The sequence below is a fragment of the Nanorana parkeri genome, unplaced genomic scaffold (genome assembly GCF_000935625.1).
Source record: "Nanorana parkeri isolate BGI_ZX_2015 unplaced genomic scaffold, ASM93562v1 scaffold24, whole genome shotgun sequence".
Taxonomy (NCBI): domain Eukaryota; kingdom Metazoa; phylum Chordata; class Amphibia; order Anura; family Dicroglossidae; genus Nanorana; species Nanorana parkeri.
In genome coordinates, this window is record NW_017306292.1 from 1,738,606 (window position 1) to 1,758,485 (window position 19,880).

Below are 19,880 nucleotides of genomic sequence, written 5' to 3' on the forward strand. Positions count from 1 at the left end.
ATTTAGAAGACAGCATTGCATGCTGTACTTAAAGTCTAACTGAATTCCCACACATTCTTTTTATGTTATTAGGATTTATAAATGTTTCTTGTCAGAAATGCCCTCTCTGAGCTTGAAGAGCTGAGTAACAGCCATACCCCTAGAATGAAGCTTCCTCACACAGACTTGGGTTGCAGAGAAGGGGAGGGGGTGTCTAGGTGTGACTAGGCCTGTTACTGAATGCTGAATACTGAGAGCACTGGGTCTAACTTTAAAGGAGAACTATGAGGTGAGTGCTTTTCACTCACCTCATAGTTCTAGCCGACCTGTGACAATGAGACTGTCACAGGTCGGCTCAGTAGATCGGGAGGTGAGCGAACACATACCGGGTTCGCTCGCCTCTCGATCCTGTCACGGCTCTCTGCCGTGACAGGGGGAGGGGCTGGATTCCCCTTTCCCCGCTCTGATCTGCCAGCGCTGACTGGCGGAACGGATGGGGCAGGGGGCGGGTACAGCTGGCTCTGCCTCTAGATAGGCAGAGCCAGCTGTCACTCACGCAGCTGGGCGGATCCCGTCATCTACGTCGGGATCCGCTCCGGCTGTGGCGTCTCAGTATACCGCGAGCTGTAGCTCGCGGTATACTGAGCTTAGGGTAACGGGAGGACGCTAGTTTGTGTCCTCCCGTTACCCTAAGGAGAACTATGGGGAAAAACACTGACCCCATAGTTCTCCTTTAATGCCTTTTAAAACTGCACCACCATACTTACACTTCCTCCACAACTCTTAAAACAGGAAAGTGCAGGTATGGCAATGAAAACAGAGGCTGTTAGTACAGTATCTGACTACATATCTTTTTCTGTGATTTCAACTGGACTTTAAAGAGAATCTAAACTGTGAGAGCTGTGGCAAGCAGAGTGCACAAGACTAGTCACCAGTATTTCTATTCCAGTATGATCGTATCCCTATTACTGATTACCATGCATTGTTTTGCACTGTCTCTGTGTGGAGGCATTCATCTTGTAGGGCTTTGTTTCCTCGTGTCAGAGCTGCCTCCCTGGTGACTGGTGATCTGATGACTGGTGGGGGAATAATAAAGCAGCAGCAGGAAAGCTGGAGAAAAATTAGATCACAGACCCACAAAAATGATTAAGCAGAAGTGGAGAGATCCTTGAATTGAAGGAGTTATTCACGACAAGCGGTAAATCTTTTTATAGTACTGCTTAGGCACAATTAACATCTCTAGATGTTCCTATAAGACAGCAGTTCACTTTATGAGCTCAGGTCCATTTTATGTTTGTGATCTACAAGATCTCCCAAATCCTTCCCCATCATTTATTTACTCAACTTTACCCCTCCCCCATAGATTTTATCATTTTTTTACATGTGCTTAGCCCCAAGTATAAAATTGACCTTTTATCCTTATGGAATCTATGAGGTTGTCAGACTTTATAAGCATGAATTAAGTCAATGAGGGCATAAAGAGATATTTAACAAAGCAGGTTTTTTTAAGTGACACTAAACTCAGGAGGTAAACCTTAAAAATACATTAAAGCACCTTAACTATTAACAATAATGTATCTTATTTGTGTATCACTCAGCAGTAGATCCTCAAATCATCTCTGAATTGGTGCTGACACTGTCCTTCCTTCTGGAGGGTGGCTGCTTTTGTTCCCCATGGTCCCTGTGTGTGTTGTAAAGTAGTCACTGCTCCAAGCTCGCTCTTGTGATGGATTACAATCTCAATACAAATTAGTAAACTAAACGTGAGATTGTAGTCCATCAAAGGAGTGATCTTGGAGCGGTGACTACTTTACAACACACACACAGGGACTATGGGAAACAAAAGTAGCCACCCTCTAGAAGGAGGAGAGTGTCAGCATGAATTCAGAGATCGTTTAAGAATCTACAGTCGAGTAATACACAAAAAGGAGATATTTTTGCTAATAGTTAAGGTACTGTAATGTATTTTTAAGATTTAACTCCTGAGTTTAGTGTCACTTTAAAGATACCCGGTAATCCTATTTTCACTTTAAACACCCAATCCTGTCAGGTGAATTTAACTAAAAAAGAATCCTCCCCTGTTCACTGGACTTTATGTTTTTTGCAAGGACAGATTCATTGTATAAGGTAAAAACAGATTTTCTCTTGTAAATCACCACCTGTGTACAGATATAATCAATGGCATTCTGCGACTTTCTTTATGACGTTTATATGCTATCCCCATGTTTGCAAAGGTTTCCTCCAATATTCTAAAACTCTAATGGTGGGTTAAACAGTCTTTGCTTGGCCACATTATATTTGAGCACCACGGTCTACAATGCTTCCTCTTGTATGCACAATAATTGGGTGATTTAAAAATCCTACCTGTATTATGTTTTACAGCAATGAGCCTGGCATGTCGTTGACTCCAGACTGGCATGCCTCATTGCCGGGCTGATAAGACAGCTCAGACTTCCAGTTTCGACAGTCTTATGATGTGTGATGTCAGTAACCTGCCTCCCAACCCAAGGCTGTACAGATCTGTTAGTCTGAAATAGCACAAGAGTCCAGAACCGATGTGAGACCAATAAAACCAGGACGTCATTTCTCTTTAAGCCGTCTCACATACTACAGGTCCAGCAAACACTCCTACACAAGTATCTAGATGATGTATCGACCATACCGCAGTACTGTCAATATAATTATATTTATACCAAGTTGGAATGGGATATTATTTACTGACAATGTTCATAATGCAAGATCCTCCTTGTGCTTCCACCTTAATTGTTTCTAGGGTTTGTGTGTCTCTCAGTCTATATAATATGGCTGTAGACACTCTCCAGGGTGATGGAATATCTCTGCCTTGAATTGTTCAATCTCGATGATGGTTCTTTTTTCCATTAAGAACAGGGAGCAATCCCCTAAATGCATAAGTATAGAAATGATGAAGATAGGTTGTGTCAGCTTTGGGCCCTCGTGATCTGTAGGCAGACAGGCAGGTGTTGAAAATGTTGCTCACAATGACCAAAGATCTCATACTGAGCAGTGAGTTTAATCTAAAATATTCTAGTTGATCAAGTTTACACAATAAAGAAGAACAGTAACTCACAGCATCCAATCAGAATTATGGTGACTTTGGTCAACTAATATACTAGCGCTTGCTATGGGTTACTCCATTTTGCCCCTGACTGCTGCCTTTTGCAGTGCTTTTGCTTAAAACTCAAGATTGCCTTATATTCATCAGAAAATAGATATTTTGACATTTTCTAATGCTACCCAAATGCGGGTAGCTCATTCCCACCCCTTTCTATATCAGTCACAAGCCGGGAGTATTTTCTGAACTATCAATATAAGAAATAGACTGCTGCTATTTGTGATGGCAAACAAAAGCAATCATGACTGCCAAACACACACTATAGCAGGCAGCATCTCAGCTCTGCTAGACAGAAAGTAATTAGAATGCTTTTAATGTCCAAAAGAATGATGCTGATAGGCTGCCACAGATGTGTAGATTTATGAATATTTATATGGTGGTTTATAGCTGACACTTTTATCAGTTGAAGAAGATAAAATATCTGCCTGACTCAAAAGCTTGACAGTCAGGTTAATAAAATCTCATTAAAGAGAATGACCTATGCAATTATATAGGATTTATTGTAATTCATTTTTGATTGTGTTCTGCTTAAAGATGCAGTTTCCCATTTCCTGATGCCACACTTTGGTCGCACATCAAAATTCTCCTACTTTTAACTCTAAGCTATCCTCGGAGGAGATGAGCTGTGCATCAACAAATGGCTCCAGCTTGTTTTTTTTGTGTTAATAATCCTGATCATGAAATCAGGCAGAAGGACAGCACAATGAGACAATTAATGCATGCATGTGTATTAGATACAATAGGGAGATAGAGGCAGTGTTTCTTTACTGAGGGATAGGAAACATGAATAGGAATAGGTAGCTGCATTACATACAGTGCACTGCAACAGCCAAATTATTTTTCATTAAAGAGGTTCTCCAGAAGATACCCAACTTCCTTCACTTGCACTTGATTACTGTGCACAGCTCATTCATTTCCACTGAACACTTGAGGGCTGTGTAAACCTTGAGCCCTTATCTGAAATCAGCTATGATTTCAGATAAAAAAAATGACCTGGAGTGGAGCTACCACTGAAACCAATTGATCCATCATCCATGAGAATCTACTGTGGCAGCTACCTAAAAAAAAAACAGTCCATCTTAGAATGGCTGATTTCTGATAACGGTCCAGACTTCACAAAGCCAGATGTTAAGGAGCCGAATGCTGTCAATCACTCTACCCCACTCTTCCCTATAGCAGCAACTTCAGCACCTGGTTTGAAGTTGCCACTGACAATTTCTAAGTAAATCCTGCAAAAGAAATGAAAGGGAGATGGGGTTTACAAGGTTTTCCCCAGCTTAGGCAACACATAACTGTCTCTGTTTTCTGGAGTTAGTGATCTGTACAGCTGTACAGCTGCACAGAACGCAGCCACCATGCTTGTCTCAGCAGTGTATTCTTGTTTTTAAAGCTAAACTTTAGCCACAGACTTTTTTTTACAAATGAGGGGAAAAATAAGTTACCTCTGGTAATATGTGTTTAATGCTTCACAGTGTCCTGTTCACTTTAGAATTCATTGATTTGCACCTGCTAGATAATATACGTAGCGCTGAAGTCTGGCGCTGCAAGGACAAGAGACAACAGGGAAGGGCTCTAGTCATATATTCTCAGCCCCTTCTCTCCCCTCGTTCATTCACAAGAAAGTCTTTTTACAGAATACAAAGCGTTCTGTGAATGGACAAGGGGAGATCTAGTTGCATGCCCGCCCTCTCCTCTCCCCTCATCCATTCACAAAAGTTGTGTATTTTGTTTCACAGAATACAAGGAGACAAATGAATGGACAAAGGGAGAGGAAAGGTGTGTATGCGACTTAATCCCCCCTTGTCCATGAACAGAATGCTTTGTATTTTGTGAAAAGAAAAATAATATTGTAACACAACCACAGAAAGCCGATGGAGCCCACAAAAAAATGGCTTAGAGAAGAACTCCAGGGAAAAGAATTCCTAACCCTTGCAATGGGCACAACCCTGCAAGGGTTAAGTACTCGTCTTTGTCTAGGGTTAAAAAATAAAAAAGTTATACTTACCCGATCCTTGGAGGCCGGCTCTCAGACCGGTCCCTTTCACCTTGCTCCCCCCCTCGGCTGCAGCGATCTAAAGTCCCTGAGTCACTATTTTCTATACAGAGTGTATAGGACGTGAGGATGCCGAGGGACATACCTTCACTGCAGTGGAGGAGGAGACAGGCTCGAAGGAGCGCTGTCACAGCCAGCCAGATCCGAAGTTCAGGTAAGTATAACTTTGTTATGTTTGAACCAAGACAACAACGAGAACTTAACTCTCGCAGTGCGCGGGTAGCCCTGCTGCAAGTGTTAAGAATTTTTAATTATTTCCATGTACCTAGGTAGCAAAATGGTCAAGCTTCAAGCACATTAATCCCAATACTACTTGGAATATTTTGAAGAAAAATTTATTTTTAAAATGGTTACAATGAATCTGCCATGCGACAAGCACAACATACAAGGTCAGTTTAATGCAAAAGAGCAAAGTGCACTACAATAGGCCAAAACATCTAATTAGAATGCATTATTCTCTAATCTTACTAGAGGAAACTAACCCTTGAGAGGGTGCTAAGGGTCCGTGCACTTTGTACATACGCATTCATTAATCTTTAAAATTCCTTAATAAGTGAGGCTAGCTAAAGCTGATTTATGACATCAGTAGTAAAGGTATAACATGCTCTTTCCTCGGCAACCTATTAGATTTCAGTTTTCATTTTGTAGCTCGACCTAGGCAAACACAGAATCTGGAAGGGCTTCAACTGGCAACATCAAAAGAGAAGATGCCAATTAAACTAATCAAATTTTTATCATTTGTTGTCACCTTACATGTCCGGATATGAAAGCTAAACCTAGACTGAGTGCTATGGAACTTTTAAATCAGTCACACTGCTTTTAGGGCTTGTTCACACCATGTCTGGATCATGTCCAGACCAGACCAGTTTGTTCCCAGACCAAAAAAGCATCCCAATTTATCCCTATCGTATTCCTGAGGTCTGTTCACACCAGCACAATCTGTTCCGGTCCAGACAAAACAAATACTGCTTGTCTTACTTTCTCTGGTCTGGAATGCACTGGAGCACATAAACAATTCATACAAATGCATGCAAACACTTTGGACCGCACCTGAAAGCCCATTTTAAGCGGAAAAAAAACCCCACAAAAAAACACGCTCCGGAAAAATGGCAAAATCGCTATAAAAATGCAATGCACCGCATTCCAGATCTGGTCCAGAAAAAGGGGTGAACCTGGCCTTAAACCGTAAAGCTGGAATATTGTGACGCGACCATGAAACACAGTCCTAAAGGTAAACGTGGCCTTTAAACTGTGAGTACATCTGAGTACCTGTCATGAGTACTCATGACGGGTTTAAGGGAGAACTATGAGGTGAGTGCTTTTCACTCACCTCATAGTTCTAGCCGACCTGTGACAATGAGACTGTCACAGGTCAGCTCAGTAGATCGGGAGGTGAGCGAACACATACCGGCGTTTGCTCACCTCTCGATCCTGCCACGGCTCTCTGCCGTGAAATGGGAGGAGCTGGATTTCCCCCTCCGATCAGCCAGCGCTGACTGGCTGAACGGACGGGAGAGGGGGCGGGTACAGCTGGCTCTGCCTCTAGATAGGCAGAGCCAGCTGTCAGTCACGCAGCTGGGTGGGTCCCGGCATAATTGTCGGGATCCGCTTCAGCTGCGGCGTCTCAGTATACCGTGAGCTACAGCTCGTGGTATACTGAGCCTAGGGTGACAGGAGGACGCTAGTTTGTGTCCTCCCGTTACCCTAAGGAGAGCTATGGGGAAAAGCCTTAACCCCATAGTTCTCCTTTAAAGGACTTAGATCATTAAAGTAGAATTTGCAGGCCACCTTCAAATATATCTTACTATTAGTAGGTGTAAAATGTACAGTAACTATCTAAAAGTTGGGTTTATACTTACCTCACCCCATGTCTTTCACCCATGGTGCCCAGGTAAGGATGGCTTCCAACTAGATCCTGGGGAATACATGAGAAAACACTATTGTGATGTGAGGGCTGGCTTGCTCTGCATTGCCCAGGAATCTTCGCGGAAGGATGCTGATGCAGGGGAAGGTAAGTATAATTCAAATTTTTCCTCTTTACAGACACTTTTTATATCTACTAACAGTATTTGTCATGGTGGAGGGGGCCTGGGCAAATTCAGAATTTTACTGCATAGTCCACTTTTAGGTAAACACACAGATCTAACAACATATGATTGCAAAAATAAACAGTGGTGACCTTTAATTCCACAAAATTGTTAAAATGATCAGTAGATGCAGAGATACAGGCGGCCGAAGCCACGGGAACATCTCAACTTCTGTACATGTTTGGCTGGGCACCTCCCTAGTTTGGCACCATCTAAACGTGACATTTGGGATTCCTACCTCAGGAATCCAAAATGTGAATGTAGCATTACTCGCTGTGAACTCGTCTTTTATAGTTTACCAAAACAATTGGTCAATATGTACAGCCCTCTGTATGTCTGAACTTACTGATTGTTTCCACATATGGCTTTCACTTCTCCATTCTTCATTATAAGTTCAGTTTGAATTAGGGATGCACCGATATCAGTTTTCGGTATCTAGTACGAGTACCGACATGTTTTTTTGGTACTCACCAATACCGAATACCGGAAGTCCTATGAAGGAAACCAGGCGGCATGTAATGACTCGCTGCCCGGCTTTCTGATTAGCCGGGAAGCCGGCTTAATGCTCCCTCGTCACCAGATGACAGGGAAGCATGGAGCTGGCTTTCTGGCCTATTATGAAGTCTGGGGGCGGGTAATGACTCGCCGCCTGGCTTCCTGACAGCGAGTCATTACATGCCTTCCGTCTTCCTGATTGGGAGCATTGAGTCGGCTTCCTGGCCATTCAGAAAACCGGGGGGCGGGTAATGACTCGCCCCCCGGTTTCCTGATTGGCCAGGAAGCCAGCTACATGGTCCCTGGTGACGAGGGAGCATGGAGACAGGCCAATCAGGAATTCGGGCAGCGGTTAAATAACTTGCTGTCCGGCTTCCTGAAACTGGAAGTTCGAGTATCAGGATTAGTATCGGAGCATTTACTCGGTATCGGCACCGATACCGATACTAGCTTGAATTGCCCAGATTTGTGACAGGTGCACTTTACGGTGTGTGTGTGTGTGTGTCTATGTTCATGAGCTCCCATTGTTTACCAGCATTATGCTCCCATAATATTCTGCACAGAAGAAATCAGTATTTTTATTTTCTTCACATCCGCAGTTATCTGTTGTTTGATCTTCTATATGGCATATAAGAACTGGAGAAGTTGACATTTTGTCAAGTTTTTTTTAAAATGTGTTATTTTCACTTTGAACGCGGAGAAACATTTTTGGACTTTGAAGCATAATAATAACATAGTCCAATATCACCGGCTTGATCTAATTGTGCTACAAAAATGGGATTTCACAGGGACATTGGTAAATGCTTCAGCAAGCAGAAGTCATTGGTCTCCTCCGACAAGAACATATAAACATACATGATCCTATGACCATCTACAGGAAGCAAGCGGCTACAAAGACATTCTACTGCAACATTTTCCTCATTTCTTCACAGATCCTCTGATCTGGTCACACTGTGAAGGATCCAGGGTACGAAATCAGTGGTCCTCAGTACCAGGATCACAATGACCTAAAGCTCTGGGTGCCAGTGTAAGTAGGCAGCTCTAAGGGTTAACATTAGGTTAGAGGCTACAACAGGTTAGTGTTAGGTTCAAGGATTAGGGGTAAGTTTAATTGCTGGTGTTCAGGGAGGTGAATAAAAGATAAAATGTTAGATCGTGACTTAAGTGTTAGGGGATATATGTAAGGCTGAACTCCAGCCTTCCCTTCAGTCTTACACAGTCTTACAGGCTATAAACCTCACTGAAATTGCTAACTATCATTTCCCTGCCCACTGTGTGCCTCTCACAGTGTGCATTAGAAACGACAGCAAGCCAGATAGAGACCACCTCATTTTCTGTCTGGAGGACGACCAGCATTATCTAGCACTTTCCTCCACATCCTGACTGTTTCTGGCCTTCCCCTTTCATACATTAGGTTTCACTTCTTTCAAGCATAAATGTTCATCATCGCATGGAGGAGTTACCACAGTTTCCTGTGCCCAGGAATATATGTACAGCACCCTACCAGCCCTTCCCACCAGCCATGATCTGGCTGCATTGCATACAGAAACAGAGAGACCCAGTGATGATGTCAGTGGGTCCTAAATAAAGTGTGTAATGAAATGGCCGTGATCTCATGGCTGGCTCTGCCCAGTTGTAATGACAGATCCGTGTCCCCAGATGACCTGGGGACGCTGAACTGTCATTAAACAACAACAACTGGGCGTAGCAGGTTGTGACGTCACGGCCGGCATCGCCCAGCTGTTATTCATTGGCGAGGACCTGCCAGAAGACTCAGCAGGTGCCGGCCAATAGGAAACAGTTGGGCGGAGCTAGCTGTCATGGTTCTGTTTTTTAAACTCAAAATGCAAATTAGACCATTATGTCACTTCCTTCTTCCTGTCAGAGCACTTCCAATTATGCATTTTTTGGATGTGTTCCGTTTTGGTGTGTTTGCATGCATTTTTGATGCATTCCATTGTGATCAAGTGCAGCTAAAATGAGCAAGCAGTATTTTTTCTCACTGCATCAGAACAGACTGCACTGGTGTGAACAGAGCACCAGAAATCCCATTGGAAAGCATTGGGACACGATTTTTGATGCACCTGTCAAACTGAACAGACTGCATCACAACTGCATCTGCAAACATGAATACTGCTACTCCATACATGAATACTGCTACTCCATACATGAATACTGCTACTACATACATGAATACTGCTACTTCTCTACATTGAACTACATGTCTACTCTACTGAATATGTCATATGAATACTGCTACTCCATACATGAATACTGCTACTCCATACATGAATACTGCTACTCCATACATGAATACTGCTACTACAAACATGAATACTGCTACTACATACATGAATACTGCTACTACATACATGAATACTGCTACTCCATACATGAATACTGCTACTACATACATGAATACTGCTACTTCTCTACATTGAACTACATGTCTACTCTACTGAATAATATTATTATTATTATTATACAGGATTTATATAGTGCCAACAACAGTTTGCACAGCGCTTTACAATATAAAATATGTCATATTTATAAATAAGCAGGCCAAAAGTCAACATCTGTAACCTGTATTAATCCCCGCACTGTAAGAGGTAGTTTACAAAGTGCTGACAGTACAAGTTTAAAGTAAACACCAAGCATGGAACATATGTACAAGAACCCAGAGACCATGTTATAGGACTATAAGTCCCAGCAGGGAGACACAGCAGTTTCTGAAGTGCTGACACATAGAGGTTTCTTAATCATACTATTTGCAGTATGACCAGCAACCAATCAGATTCAGACTTTCTTTTTCCATCTGTCATTTTCCCATGCAAGCATGAATATGATTGGTTGCTATGAAACAATGCGTACATTTCTTTGATGAACATTGAAGCTTTCATTGTGCTTTGTAGTCCTTGACAGCTAAAAGACAATAGATGGCCACAGTGATTTCAATATTTATTGATGTATAACATTTCAATGTCATTGTATTGTAACACTCACAAGCTATTACCTACAGCAATCAATCTACTAATACCGAATGGGACATTGACACAGCAGAGTGCTGCCCATTTCTTAGATCCACAAAGAGATTCCAGCATGTATTATGTGTGAAGAAAACAAGATTCTTCCTAATTGTTTTACAGCATCCATGTAGTGTGCACAGGATATAGGCAACGAGCGTTCTCATTAATTATCAGAGGGACTGTCCACTATCTGTGGTCTGAGAAGTGCAGACAAGGAACCAGTAAAGAGCTCTGAGATGTTCTGTAAATGAAACCTTGCATATATCTCTGCCTCAAGGATGTTATCAGCTGTGCTGTCAGATCATACATCAGAGCTCTGTCAGCCTGGAATGGGGAAGATGGAATTGTTCAGCATCCTTTTTACATATAGAAGCTGAATCTAATCCGCCGAATGAAAAGGAGCACAACAAATATGTTACTGGATGTGCTGTGTCTATTAATAATATCAGGAGTGAGCAGCCTGCGGTATTATAGAACTATGTCTGATTTCTGGGGTCCAGTCTATGATAGGAACATAACATACACTGAATCACTGTTAGTCCCCTTTCACACGGGAGGTCCGATCAGGTTCACCTGTCAGTTTTTCAGGCAGATCTGATCGGAAGCCCAATGACAGTCTATGGCCTGCTGGATCTAAATGGATGTGCGTACAGTTACATCCGATTACACCCGACTCCGACTAGGTCCGGACAAAGAAAAACAGAGTTCCATTTGGTGGACCTGATTGTAATGGTGGTGATGTGTATGGACACATGTCTGCTTATATCTGACTCCCCATAGACCTAACATGGGTCCATACAGCTCAGTTTTTAACTCCATCACAAGATGGAGGGAAAATCCAAATGGATACCGATGTCACAAGAGTGACGTCTATCCCGTACTGCTCCCATCAGCAGGAGATCTGTGCTTGGATTCCCTGATGATCGGAACAGACGGGACCCATGTAAAAAAGGGGCCTAAAGCTGATCGTACACTGCCCAAAACAGTCTGCTGATTCTGCTGAAATTAACTGTCAGCTGCAGTTACTGGTTGGGTATTCTGGTATTCTGGTAGCCATGTGTGTCATCTGTCAGAATACAATGGCCGGCAGGGGATATTCCCCCATCCATTCTGTGTATGGTGGATAGCGGAATCAAGTATTTTATCTCACTCTAATCCTATGACCTAATGTATGGGTCCTGATGTATAACCAGCAGAAATATTGCAATGAATAATGTTTGCTGCACATTTGCACCAATGTGTCTACTCTCTGCCCAGGACAAGGAGTATTCCCCCAAACTGGCACCAGTATTGGTATTAGAAGTATACTTGAGAATTGTTGGGGAATGAAGCAGTTTGTAGCTTTAAACATACCTGGAACAAACACAGACCTATTCAAATATGAAGCTATTCAGGCCATGCAGAGGTTATCCTACAAGTGACAATTAGCACCTCCATTTCTAAGGAGTGTTATCAAACATTGAGATGGAACATTACCAGTCATTCTCATGGAAAAGGCAATATGCCTTACATCAAATGGGACAGGGACCAAAGTCATGACAGGTTCCAGCAATGGAGCTGAACATGGCCAGACCCCTCAATGTTCCTGGTGAAATATCTGCCTGTGCATGGTAATGCCATAACAATATTGGACCACCTGATCCTAATCTGTTTCTAAGGAGCTTACCAGAAAAAGTGTGTACTCCGCGAAAAAGTGTAATATTAACATTCCACAATGGCAGCGCGACAATTGTTCCCAGATAATATCAATATCATTATTTATTTCACCATTGATGGGTTCCTCTGTCATAAATATCCAGTTCCAGCAAAGTCATGTAAAGCCCAATATCCTCCTGACAAATTTTGCGCAGACAAAAAATAACAGTACCTCTCACCCCGGGCTGTACATATCCCAGGAGCCAGGTAGCCAATGCTCCTTAAAGATTACAGGAGGCACCTACGTTTTGAGGTTCTCTCTAGGTTTCATCAATGGAGCTGGCTCCTTAAAAGAATCCTGTGGCTCCTGTGTTACCTATATGGCTTCTCTATGAATTCTCCTTTGTGCCATATTAGGATTGGTCATGCTTTGTATGTAGAGTTAACTGTGGACACATCACAATGACAAAAGGAATCTATTAGAGTAGAAATATTGGCTGCCGCTGCTGGTTTGTTTTTGAAGATGCAAGCTCCGGGGCTTCTGACCCGGAAAGAAGTGAATGTGCATCTGATATGTTGGGATACATATGCTTGTTCCAGGGCACAAGGTAGAGAAGCAATGATAAGAATGACCGTCCTTGAGTCTGAACCTAAGGCAGCTTCCATATTGCCAACCTGACAGGTTCTCTTTAATGTTCTTTAAAGGAAATTCCATAGACAATTGTTTGCTTGCTTCCTCAAGGCAATAAGCGAAATCTGATCAGTCTAACAAGGTATAACACAAAACAAAATGACCAATACATGTCATTTACAATGCTGGCGTCTTCATTGCACTGACTAACAAACTGGGATACTGAGGATGCAAAATGGGACAGCACAGATACTTTGTGATCTGCTTTGCCTTACAGCACTGGAGTTCTTGGTTTAAATCCTGACCAGGGCACTATCTGTATGGAGTTTGCAGGACACTATCTCCCTGTGTCGCATGGTTTTCCTCCAGTACTCCAAAGACAAGCTGATAGGATGCAGGAGGACACAGAGCATGCATACCACTTGTTCTAAAATGGGTCAGCACAGAGGCTTAGTGGTTTGCTCTGCCATGCAGCACCAGGGTTCTTGGTTTGAATCCCAACAGGGACACCATGTGCATGGAGTTTGCAGGACACTATATCCCAGGGTTGCATGGGTAAAGGAGTGTAAGCTCTTTGAGGACAGGGATTGATTTGAATGTACAGGATGAAAAGTGTTGAAGAAATTGTCGGTGATATATAAATACCTGTAGAATATAAATAAATGGGATGTCAATGAGCCTAGAAAAAAGCATGGCTCGGAGATCTAAGGCTGATCATCATTGCACGCTTCTCTTCCTGTGTAGCATTCCTCTATAACTGAGGAGATAGACACAACTTTACACTTATCCTGATCACAAGCCAGTGTTCATATTGAATGCAGCTTATCCTGATCTGTCAAAGTGTAATTCAATGTAACAAAATGTATCTAAATCTAATAAAGACACTCTTCACTGCAACAGCTGAACCCAGTACAAGAATCTGCTACTTTGTCAATCTGCCACTTCTACAAAGTGATCCCTTGCTGATTTCTGAATCCTAAAGCTGTATATAAAGCCAGACCCCCCCAAGACCCTTGCCTTCATGTACGATGAGTGATCTCATCTCTGAATCCTAAAGCCCTATAATACCCAGATCCCCCCCAGACCCTTTGTTGTATGATGAGTGATCTCTAGACATACACAAGTTTCCTCTGTATACAGAACACATGTCAGTGAATGCTGCCACACTACCAGAGGAAGAAATCTTCTACAAAGTGATCCCAAGCTGATTTCCGAATCCTAAAGCCCTATCATACCCAGATCCCCCCAGTGATCTATAGACATACACAAGTTTCCTCTGTATACAACACACAGGCCAGTGAATGCTGCCACACTACCAGAGGAAGAAAACTTCTACAAAGTGATCCCTAGATGTTCTCTGAATCCTAAAGCTATATAATACCTAGATCTCCCCTCCCCAGACCCTTGCCTTGTTGTATGATGAGTGAGATTTAGACATAGACAAGTTTCCTCTGTATACAACACACAGGTCAGTGAACGCTGCCACACTACCAGAGGAAGAAAACTTCTACAAAGTGATCCCTAGATGATCTCTGCATCCTAAAGCTATATAATACACAGATCTCCCCCTCCCCAGACCCTTGCCTTGTTGTATGATGAGTGAGCTTTAGACATAGACAAGTTTCCTCTGTATACAACACACAGGGCAGTGAACGCTGCCACACTACCAGAGGAAGAAAACTTCTACAAAGTTAACTTTTTCTATATCAATGTAAAGTGGGCATGGCAGAGAGTACACATTGTCACAGCACACAATACCTACACATGGGCACAACTCACTCTACACAACTGGGATGAGATCAGTGAACCCCGATCATCAGCGTGTGACCCCCCAATCATCAGATCCCCAGGGCACCCCGACAAATGACCGCACCTACCTCCACTGAGTTCCAGGGTGCTCTCGCTGGTGGACTGCTGGCAGGACCTGTTGGAGGAGCCCAGATGCCCAGTTGGGGCACCTCCCCTCTGCTGGCACAGGGAGGAGGTGGATGTGGCAGCTCTGATGGGCCCGTTCTGATAGGAGCTGTGAGCCTGCTGGTAATGATGCTGCTGCTGCTGCTGCTGCTCGCTGTTGCTGATGGAGGCTGGATGGTGCTGAAAGTGTGCGTGCAGCTGCCCTGCAGGTGCCCCCAGATGTGGAATCTCCACCATGGTGGGTCTCTCGTACCTCCTGCCCATGGACCTCTTGTTGGAAAAGGTTTTGAGGACGCTATAGGGGCTCCTCTGCTTGTAGATTTTAGGGATGCAGGGCCCCTCCTCTGCTGGCTGCATCTCCTCCTCCATCTCTCCGTGCTTTCCCTTCCCTCGGCTCGTCTTCTTGTCGCTGTTGCACTGCTGCTGAGCCGTGCAGGGGTGCCGTGTGATTGACAGGCGGCCTCTCCAATGCCTGGAGGGAGAAGGGAGGTAAAGAGCAAGTGTTTAGGGTAATATTTGCTAATGATGATGGGGGGAAGGGGCGGGTCTTGCAGCTGCTGCTGCCTTGAAGCTGGCTGAGCTATGCTGGGTGCTGGCAATCCAGGTGCTTGGAGTGCAGCCTGAGCCCTAACCTGAGGGTTCCCCCCGGCGCTGTGCATGTCCTTGGGGGTCTGCACCATTACAGCAAGACGTTTCCTACTCCGACAAGTACATCACAGCTGCTGGAACACAGGGAACCCCGACCTGAGCAACTTCACACAACCATAGAGTGCACACAACACAGCCTGGGATGAGGGTGTGCAGGACACAACCAGGGGTGAGATAGCGTGTGCAGAACACGACCAGGGATGAGATAGGGTGTGCAGAACAGGACCAGGGATGAGATAGGGTGTGCAGAACAGGACCAGGGATGAGATAGGGTGTGCAGAACACAACCAGGGATGAGACAAGGTGTGCAAAACCAGGGGTGAGAGAGTGTGCACAACATAAGCAGGGATGACACGTAGTGTGCACAACACAGCCAGGGATGACACAGAGTGTGCACAACACAACCAGGGATGAGATAGGGTGTACAACAACACAACCAGGGATGAGACAGGGTGTGCACAACCAGGGATGAGATAGGGTGTACAACACAACCTGGGATGACACGGAGTTACACAACACAACCAGGAATGATGGTGTGCACAACACAACCGGACGTGACGCAGAGTGTACACAACACAACCAGGAATGAGATAGAGTGTGCAGACCACAACCAGGGATGAGAGAGTGTGCACAAGAGATAGGGTGTGCAGAACAGGACCAGGGATGAGATAGGGTGTGCAGAACACAACCAGGGATGAGACAAGGTGTGCAAAACCAGGGGTGAGAGAGTGTGCACAACATAAGCAGGGATGACACGTAGTGTGCACAACACAGCCAGGGATGACACAGAGTGTGCACAACACAACCAGGGATGAGATAGGGTGTACAACAACACAACCAGGGATGAGACAGGGTGTGCACAACCAGGGATGAGATAGGGTGTACAACACAACCTGGGATGACACGGAGTTACACAACACAACCAGGAATGATGGTGTGCACAACACAACCGGACGTGACGCAGAGTGTACACAACACAACCAGGAATGAGATAGAGTGTGCAGACCACAACCAGGGATGAGAGAGTGTGCACAAAACAACCAGGGATGATATAAGATGTGCTCAACCAGTGGTGAGATAGAGTGTGTATAGCACAATCAGGTGTGACATAGAGTAGACACAGCATAGCCAGGGATAAGATAAAGTGTGCTCAACCAGGGGAGACATAGAGTGTGCAGAACACAACCAGGGATGAGATAGAGTGTGCCGAACACAACCAGGGATAAGGTAGAACGTGCAGAACCAGCAATGACGTAGAGTGTGCACCACACAACCAGGGATGACATAGCGTATGCTCAACACAACCAGAGATGACAGTGTGTGTTCAACACAACAAGTGATGACATAGAGTGTGCTCAACACAACAAGTGATGACAATGTTTGCTCAACATTACCAGGAATGAGAGAGTGTGCACAACACAACCAGGGATGACATTGGGTGTGCTTATTACAACCAGAGATGATATAGAGTGTCCTCATCGCAACCAGGAATTACATAGGTTGCACTCAACACAACCAGGGATGACATAATATGTGTTCAACACAACCAGGAATGAGATAGAGTGTGCATAACACAACCAGGGATGACATAGAGTGTACTCAGTACAACCAGGGATGGCATAGACTATGCTCAGCTCAACCAGAGATGACATAGGGTGTGCTCAACACAAACAGGGATGAGAAAGAGTGCGCTCAGCACAACCAGAGATGACATATGTGCTGAACAGAAACAGGGATGTGATAGGGTCTGCTCAATACAACCAGATATTAAATAGGGATAGTGTACACTCAACACAACCAAAGATGATATAGGGTGCGCACATCACATTCAGGGATGACATAGGGTGTGCTCAACACAACCAAGAATGACATAGTGTGTGTTCAACACAACCAGGAATGACACGGGATGTGCTCAACACAACCAGGAATGACACGGGATGTGCTCAACACAACCAGGAATGACTTATGGTATGCTCAACACAAGCAGGGATGACATAGGGTACACTCTATGTAACCAGGGAATCAGTGATGAGCAACACAACAAGGGGTGAGATAGGCTGTGGTCAACACAACTAGGAATTATATTGGATGTGCTCATCACAACTGAGAATGGCATAAAGTGGGCTCAACATAACCGTGGATAAAATAGGTTGTACTCAACATGACCTGAGATGACCTAGGGCGCACTCAACACAACGGGGATGATATAGGCTTTGCTCAACACAACCAGGAATGACAAAGGGTTTACTTAACACAATCAGTGGTTGGGTGTACAGAATAGGATGTCATTGACATTTGATCATCCTTTATAGAAGAAGCTGAAATGTGTAGAACTGCCTTTCCCAAGAACAATTCCTAATGTAGGAAGTGCATTTTAAACAGTCAATTTGAATTTTAAAAAGATCAGACAAGTTTCCAGCTAGATCAATTGCTTTGGTGTCAATTACTCACTATCAATTGTCATGGCAGCTTACCTTAATACCTCATTTTCAGAAATATTCATATTATATGCTGAATGCAGGGCTCTACCACTTTTTGTTGTGTATTATTTTTTCTGCATGTTTGTTATGTGTTTCCCCTACTTGTAAACTTTGAGGAAGTTGTTACTGAACAAAATAGATGATATTTTTTGCATTAGAGTCCAAGGCTTATCAGCTCCCAGGTTGTTCTAGAAGAATTTTATTTATAATGCGGTGATATATTCCTCAATAGGTCAGAGAGAACTTTGAGCTTTTACCTCTTACTACCAACATAGTTTAAATTTCACTGCCCTTTTTAAAGGAAAGAGAAAAGTACCAAATCAATGCATTCAACAATACAACAGCCATCAGGCGACTCATCTATCAACTTAAATATTTGATAAAACACTATGCAGACACAGCCCTAGCGAAATCTGGATAAGGTTTCAGTATGAACTGCAAGGCAAATATATATGAGGCCTAAACATGGCCAGTGCTGAACTCTGTTTAGAGCTGTAGCTAGCTCCTTTTGCGCCCGAGGCAAGAATAGAAAATTGTGCCCCCCCAACAGACGTGTGATGTCACTCGACGCCGCACACGCGCTGCATCATGTGACGTCATGTGCCCCACCTCCAGGATGGCGGCACGCATGTGCAGAATGCACAGGTGCACAAATCCAAAATTTTGTTTGAAGAAATTAATGAAAACATTTTTAGTTTCTGTTCATTTCGTCCAAAACAAATTTTTAGTCTTTGCATATGTCTAATAATATGTGTGCATGAGTGTGTTTGTGGGTTTTTTTTTTTTACTAAAGGGGGGTTTGGGGAAATATTAGGGGTCTAAACCCCTGACATTACCCTTTTTAAAAAGAAAAGAAAATTGCCATTCTGAGTGCAGCAGTGCTCTATTTTTCATCGGATCCCTGCTGCCTTTACCCATACAGGCGGGGGTGAGCGGGGGTGCCCCTGTTGCCATGGTGCCCTGTGCTTGCCATGGCAACAGGAGCGAAGGGGAACAGCCAAGCTGGCCCTGGCTGCGCCCCCTCTCAGCTGCTCTTGAGGCATGTGCCTCACTCGCCCCATGGTAGCTACAGCCCTGCATTATGACCACTGAGAAGTGAAGTGGATAAAATTGATTATCTCGTTACAATGGCACCTGAAAATGAAGGGCTATATTAGGCAGTGAGTAAACATTTTGTCCCTGAAGTTGATGTAGTGTTGGAAGAAGAAAAAATAGCTAAGCGTAAGGATTTTAGCTATTTCAAAATTGCTGTTCTTGTGGGATGTTCCAGGTCTGCAGTGGTCAGGACCTATCAAGAGTGTTCAAAGGAAGCAAAACCGGTGAACCGGCGACAGGGTCATGGGCAGCCAACTGATGCACGTGTGGAGCGAAGGATGGCCTGTGTAGTCTGATCCAATAGAAGAGCTACTGTAACTCAGATTGCTGAAAAAGTTAATGCTGGTTCCAATAGAAATGTGTCTGAACACACAGTGCATCACAGTTTGTTAGGTATGGGGCTGCATAGCCGCAGACTGGTCAGGGTGCCCATTCTGACCAGTGTCCACCGGCAAAGGCACCAAAAATAGGCATGTGAGCATCAGAACTGGACCACGGAGCATTGGAAGAAGGTGGCCTGGTCTGATGAATCACGTTTTATTTTACAACATGTGGATGGCCTGGTGTGTGTCTGTCGCTTATGTGGGGAAGAGATGGCACCAGGATGCACTATGGGAAGAAGGCAAGCCAGTGGAGACAGTGTGATGTTTGGGCAATGTTATGATAGGAAACCTTGGTCCTGCCATTCATGTGGACTTTACTTT

At 44.0% G+C, this 19,880-nt stretch overlaps 1 protein-coding gene across 1 annotated transcript in view; it reads right to left on the reverse strand.

Annotated features, from left to right (window-relative positions):
• The window catches only part of BEND4 (BEN domain containing 4), a 73,991-nt gene extending 58,507 nt beyond the window's left edge, over positions 1–15,484 (reverse strand). The window contains exon 1 of the mRNA XM_018564650.1: positions 14,917–15,484. Within this exon, the coding sequence (XP_018420152.1) occupies positions 14,917–15,322 (406 nt within the window). The 5' untranslated portion in view covers positions 15,323–15,484. The remainder of the gene's footprint in view (positions 1–14,916) is intronic.
• Positions 15,485–19,880: the final 4,396 nt, after the last annotated feature.